At 35.2% G+C, this 7225-nt stretch overlaps 1 protein-coding gene across 2 annotated transcripts in view; it reads right to left on the reverse strand.

Moving 5' to 3' along the window:
• The window catches only part of LOC106471571 (outer dense fiber protein 3-like), a 14788-nt gene extending 9626 nt beyond the window's left edge, over positions 1 to 5162 (reverse strand). For both annotated transcript variants that reach the window (XR_002613279.1, XM_013932174.2), the window contains exons 1-2: positions 5078 to 5162; positions 3611 to 3731 (exon numbers count right to left, since the gene is read on the reverse strand). Coding sequence is in view for 1 of the 2 variants with exons in the window: in XM_013932174.2 (XP_013787628.1) it covers positions 3611 to 3731; positions 5078 to 5089 (133 nt within the window). In the remaining variant the exon portion in view is untranslated. The remainder of the gene's footprint in view (positions 1 to 3610; positions 3732 to 5077) is intronic.
• Between the last annotated feature and the right edge of the window lie 2063 nt (positions 5163 to 7225).

A 7225-nucleotide genomic window follows, 5' to 3' on the forward strand; every position in this document is an offset into this window, starting at 1 on the left:
ATTTATATATATATATCCAATAACAAAACACTTATATATATATATCCAATAACAAAACACACATATATATATATCCAATAACAAAACACTTATATATATATGTATAACCAATAACAAAGCACTTATATATATATATCCAATAACAAAACATTTATATATATATATCCAATAACAAAACACTTATATATATATATCCAATAACAAACACTTATATATATATATCCAATAACAAAACACACATATATATATATCCAATAACAAAACACTTATATATATATATATATATCCAATAACAAAACAGTTATAGCCATATATTGAATATGCATATTACAACATTTCACACAGAAATGTTAGTCATAGATAAGGCCTACACGTATGGTGAATGTTTTGAAATCATACAGTTTCATACTAGCCAGTCATACAAGGTTTTGACATGTATGGTTTAATTTTTCTTTAATTCTAACTCATCCACATGATAAGTGCCTTCCATGTACAGTTGTGGTTGACCCAGTCCACCCGTTATATACGTCACATATTAGGTGTAACCCGTATATGGATGCAACAAGCTTAAACCTAAGTTATACTTTGATGACTCAGCAACCTCAACCTTGAGTTGGGTAGGGAAGGGTGTGACAGACGATCAGCTAAAACACGCTGGTACAGCCATAAACAAAAAGTTGCGATAAAACACAAAATGTGTGCCTTGTAAAATAACATAAACAAAATGTAGGATTAGAAACAAATATTCCTGTCTACTATTTTCTAAATTCTAGGCCTAGGCAACATCTAGAGGTTAAACAACATTTTTTACCAACTTCATTAAACAGTTATAATTAACCAGTCTGCAGTTAATGTTTATTATTATTTAAATATATCCATAACATAAAATTTAACGATGGTTCTTCCCTCATTTTTTGGCTTGCCACAGGTGGTGGAACTTTACGAGCGTTTTGTAGTTTATCTGACTTTTTATCACAAATTGTAGGACTATTTGTTTCGAATACTACGTCAGTTTTTAGCATTGAAAACCATAACGTTTAAAAAAGTTTAAATTCGATCCTAGCGCCGCCTCCTTGCTGCAAAAATTACTACAAAGAAATAGGAAATATTATTATTTTATTATAAGCGTTTATTTTAATAAACACAACAAACCAATAAAAATACCCGAATAAGGAAATAATTGAGTAGTTCGTTTATTTTGGCTTATAAACCCTAGAATTACCAATTTTTAAACACTCCTCTTTCAGAACTATGTATTCATTATAGAAACAAATGACCTTATAAAAACAAATGACTTACACAAAAAGATTAAACAAAAACAACATCAATATTACACTCAGTCCCACTGATGACTGCTGCAATCTCTTACGTATTCTTTTTTCTGATATATATTTTCAGTGTAATATAACACGTTGTTGTCGTTGTTTTATCGCAAAGCTACAAAATGGGCGATCTGCGATCTGTCCACAGGGGTAGTCAAACACCAGAGTTTAGCATTGTTATTACATTAACTTACCTTTGTACCACCAGGAGGACTTGAGTGAAATTACTCAATATGATGCAGTATGTAGACTCAGTGGTGGTCATTGGTATTTAAAGTAAAATGTAGTTTAAGTTTCTTTGTTTTAAAGCAAAGCTACATTGAGCTATATGTTGTGTCCACCACGGGAATCAAATCCCGGATATTAGCGTTGTAAGTACGTAGACTTACCTCTGTCCCACCTGCGGACGTCTAGTCTTAGGGTTAAATTGTTTAATCCCGGAGCAATTAAATGAGTCCAATAGGTCCAGTTTAGACAAATAAATATAATGGCGAAAGAAATTTAATAATGAATAAAATATTAAATTTATTGATAATTATGCTTATTTTACTTTTTGTTTCATTGTTTTATCGTATTAATTAGGTACTGGGTTCATTGGAATTACTAAAACCGACTTGGTAATTCTAGGATTAACTGTGCACCTTAACAAGTACTGCAGATGAAACCCCTATGAACTAACAACAAAGTTGATTTTTTTTTTACAGTATTGGTAATGAAAAGTAACTAATGACTCTTCATTATAAAAGTACATCAAAATGATACCATTAGTAACCATAAAACAAACGATTATTTGTTTCAGAGCAAAGCCACATTGGGCTATTCGCTTTGTTCACCGAGGGGAATCGAACCCCTATATTTTAACATTTTAAATCTGCAAACTTACCGCTGTCTCACCAGGGGCAAGTACAAATGAAGCACAATATATTAGGGTAAAAAGCAAACTAAATTTATAAAAAATATTTTTCTTTTGTACTGGTAATAAAAAACTGAAATTTCGCATGCTCGAAACGTCATCTGTTTAGATTCCTTCTGAAATGTGGCCGTGACATGGCCTTTTGACCTTAAAAATGAACTGGACCTTCAAATTACTTTCAATCTTTGAAAAAACATTGAAACGGAAACTTTGAAGGGTAATGAATGAAATATATTATCAACAAACGTATGACGACCTTGACATTAGCACAGTGATCTTAAGAGGTTGTCAAGAAGCGCCACCAAACATTTTATTCGTCATGGTTTGGAGCAACACGTTATGAATATTTTATTGAACCTCTCCATTTGGAGTCGTTGTTCTACAGACACCTAAACGCCATCCAGTTCTAGACTCTAGGCAGCTACAGCTCGTGGCGTGACCATTATCAGGCAGCTGCAATGCACTCTTAGACCTTTATCAGGTCTGATGAATTCTCCATGTAGCTGCAGTCAATACTGAGGCTTTTCTCCAGGCAGTACAGCCAATGCTGGAGCTTTTATGAGGCCTGATGACTTATTTATGTAGCTACAGTCAATAATAAGGTCTGATGAATTACCTATGCAGCTGCAGTAAATATTGAGGCGTTTATCAGGTCTGATGAATTATCTATGCTGTTGCAGTCAATGCCGAGTCATTTATCAGGTCTGATGAAGTTTCCAGAGAGCTGCAGCTCACAGAAAATTCAACATCTAAATAAGCTACTTTACTTAAACTGTCAGTTTAATATGTAAGACGTTTTTAAATGTCCCAGAAAAATGCTATGTTTATATAGGTATACTATGTGAGTAAAATACATTTCAAAACACCATACATATAATATACACTCAGCCACTATATGAAGCCTAGTCTTGTTCTTTCGATTGGCCCTTGTACAAGGTTACTGACGAGGAGAAAAAAATTCCCTAAACCAGATAACTAAATGACAAGTGGTAATTCGAATGATAAATTAGGCTTCGCATTTATTTTTTTAATATCTTTAAAACACAAAGATATATAAATAGTTCTTGGCGCTTCGCCAGCTGTTTTACTTACAATTGATATTATGTAAGTTTACTTTATAACACGAGTTTGTTAAAGTATTTATAACGTCACAATGACGACTCTGTGTGTGTATGAAAATTTGTCATCTGCCAGTCACATAATAAAGGTGTTACAAATGTAGGCTTAACTTGTCTAACAATAAGATAAAACTTCTATTACGTGGTATCAACTCCCACATTTATAAACAATGAAATGTAAGCACAAAATGTTTTCTTTCCTCGAGAAACACATCTTTGTTTAATGCAATTGGTAAACAATCTGAAACATTTCTTACCAAATGTTGAGGGCAAGGAAATATAGGCGGGGCCAGGACCTATATGTTCCGCTGCGATTGGTCCACGTCGTTTGGTGGGGGTCCATGGTCTTTGTAAAACATAGCCGGTAGGAGAGTTGCTCTGTTTAAGGATAAGAATAACGAAACGTTAGCTTAATATTTGTATTTAGGACTAGCCTCAATTTCCTAAGCTGGTCGAAAATGTGAGGTGTTATTGGGATTATGGCCGAAAATCTCGTTCACAGGGACAATACCAAACCAATGAAACAATGAATTCTAATCTTTATAAGTTGAAACATAAGAGACGTATACTTAATTAGCTGTACTGATGGTCAGGTTGATTTTCGATCTAAGTGCATAGCTTTCTCTGATCGGAAGTTGATATTGAGTCCATGATGTGAGATTACGTATTATTCAAAGATTACAAAACTTTAGCAACGAATAAACGTAAACAAAATTGAATTCCAATTCATCAGCACTCGAATTCATGTGAGAAGCTTACGTTTGTTAAATCGCGCAGTAAATGTCATGGCCTAGTGGCTAGAGGGCGCTCGACTCGCAATCTGCGAGTTCGAATCCCCGTCATTGAATATACTAGCCCTTTCAGCCGAGGGGGCGTTATAATGTGACGGTTAATCCCATTATTCGTTGGTAAAAGAGTAGCCCAAGAGTTGGCGTTGGGTGGTGTTCACTAGCTGCCTTCCTTCTAGTCTATCACTGCTAAATCAGGTACGACTAGCGCAGATAGCTCTCGCGTAGTTTTGAGCGAAATTTGAAAACAGAAACGCTTCAGTTCAAATGTCTCTAAGTAGAGACATAAAAACAAAATGTAACAGAAATGATATCCACACCATGTTTCATTAGGAAGGAAGAAGGTTGGAGTTCTTCTTAACTTATGTAGGTAATCATAAATATAACTAAAAGATAAACCTTAGCAGGCCCATAAAGCCGGTGCTTTGAAAACTCTGGTTCCAATGGCACAAGCGGAAGAGAACAATGAGCCAGTCCTCCCCCCCTGGACGGGATGACAGTCCGCCGGAGCCCCAGCTGACAGTTAGTTACCCATCTTTATAGACTGGAATACGTGAGGATACAACAGCATGACGTCGGTCAGTCTCGAGCTTACAACCATCCAACTACTACTCAAAATCAGTTGTCATGGTAAAACTTTTCAATTCGGAGTCTATAGTTTCTGGCTTATATAGCAGTAACTACAAACAACCTGGAGCAATCAGCCTAGAGGTTAGTCTAGGAACTACACTTTGAGAAGGTAGTCCTCAGTTATTGAAGTAAGTAAGACGATTGTCAGGGGTAATATATCTTTATTTTAAATAACCTGAAACACACAACATCTTAATACATTAATATCCAACAGTAGTTTTGTAGTATTACAGCAATCTGTGTAGGCTTAGTTTAAGAACTACAAACATAGACTATTGTTACGGAAACTGAAAAACAGAAGCTTACCTTGATAACCATCTTCACGTGTAACACTAACCTACACAACACACATTCGACGTAACACACGACTTATTATCGGCTCAAGACTTTCGTTAACTCGCCATCCACTGCATTTGATTTCTTTGTTCTCTGATTGGTCGTTGAAAAAAGAAAGTAATCATTGGACGTGACGTCAGAGTAACGGCTAGGCGTAATTAGACGTCATGAAGCGACTGTCAAAAGAAAACAAGGAACTTAAAAGATTATTGTCATTTATGGTCAGTGTCGAAAAAACCAGAGGATCACGTGTTAGATAGTACTACACAGAAAAATGTCCTGATAACAGACCAGTCAGCTGTTTGTGGCCAGTCGCACTATGTTGTGAAGCATTTTATTGATTGTTGTGGTGTTACTAATCCAATTATAGTGTTGTAACTTTTATTTTATAAAAACAATATACAGGTATCACGCTAGCTAATAATGGTACGTTGAGGTTGTTTTAGAATATTAAACTAAAACACTCCACATTACCGTTATATCTAGTTCTCACCGGCGACTTCACCCAATCACATTTCTGAGGAAGGGGGTGGGGGTGGGACAAATCCCGTATATCGTAAACAAACATCCCATTATCGCTTCTATTTGATACTATTATTGATTCGAAATATTGTGTAACATTCTGGTAGAACAACAGGGGTTTGTTTGGTTTTACATCTGTTCTGATAGAGAAACAGGGGTTTGTTTGGTTTTATATCTGTTCTGATAGAACAACAGGGGTTTGTTTGGTTTTATATCTGTTCTGGTAGAACAACATGGGTTTGTTTGGTTTTATATCTGTTCTGATAGAACAACAAGGGTTTGTTTGGTTTTACATCTGTTCTGGTAGAACAACATGGGTTTGTTTGGTTTTATATCTGTTCTGATAGAACAACAGGGGTTTGTTTGGTTTTACATCTGTTCTGATAGAGAAACAGGAGTTTGTTTGGTTTTACATCTGTTCTGGTAGAACAACAGGGGTTTGTTTGGTTTTACATCTGTTCTGGTAGAACAACACTCTATCAGAACAGATGTAAAACCAAACAAACCCAAACATGGGTTTGTTTAGTTTTACATCTGTTCTGATAGAACAACAGGGGTTTGTTTGGTTTTACATCTGTTCTGATAGAGCAACAAGAGTTTGTTTGGTTTTACATCTGTTTTGATAGAGCAACATGGGTTTGTTTGGTTTTACATCTGTTCTGATAGAGAAACATGGGTTTGTTTGGTTTTACACCTGTTCTGATAGAACAACAGGAGTTTGTTTGGTTTTATATCTGTTCTGATAGAGAAACATGGGTTTGTTGGGTTTTGCATCTGTTCTGATAGAGAAACATGGGTTTGTTTGGTTTTATATCTGTTCTGATAGAGCAACATGGGTTTGTTTGGTTTTATATCTGTTCTGATAGAGAAACATGGGTTTGTTTGGTTTTACATCAGTTCTGATAGAGGGGTTTGTTTCTATGGGGTTTTGATAACTTTTTATTTTACCATACAGTAACCTAAACTGACTTGGGTATGTGAACAATGTTATGACATTGGGTATGGCCAATCATTAGGCCTTTATATCACATATTATCTTTTTTTGTTTCACGTCTTGAGAAAAAGACACTAAATCTTTAACACACATATATAAAACCATTAAACAGGAGTTTTTTGGTCTCACATCTGTTGTTTGTTTAATGTGTTTCCAGCTTCGTTGTTATGTTTTAATCTACTTGTTAAAGCTGACTTTGGTAACTAATTATAATAAGTCCTTATTCATACTTCCAGTTCGTTGATACATGTAAGAAGATTTAGGACAAAGTGGATAGGTGCAGCTAGAAGACTGAGGTATATATAAACGTCTTCTTAATCTTCACATTTTTTTGTGGTCTATGTGTTGGAAGGAAACTTATTATGGGTTACAAAGTGAATTTGTATACATATATGTATATAAACTAACACTTTAGTTCCTGTTGGTCAGGTCCCACTCTTTAGTTCCTGTTGGTCAAGTCCCACTCTTTAGTTTCTGTTGGGCACGTTCCACCCTTTAGTTCCTGTTGGTCAAGTTTCACTCTTTAGTTCCTGTTGGTCAAGTTTCACTCTTTAGTTTCTGTTGGTCAAGTTTCACTCTTTAGTTTCTGTTGGTTAAGTTTC

This window comes from Limulus polyphemus, unplaced genomic scaffold (genome assembly GCF_000517525.1).
Source record: "Limulus polyphemus unplaced genomic scaffold, Limulus_polyphemus-2.1.2 Scaffold4705, whole genome shotgun sequence".
NCBI lineage: Eukaryota > Metazoa > Arthropoda > Merostomata > Xiphosura > Limulidae > Limulus > Limulus polyphemus.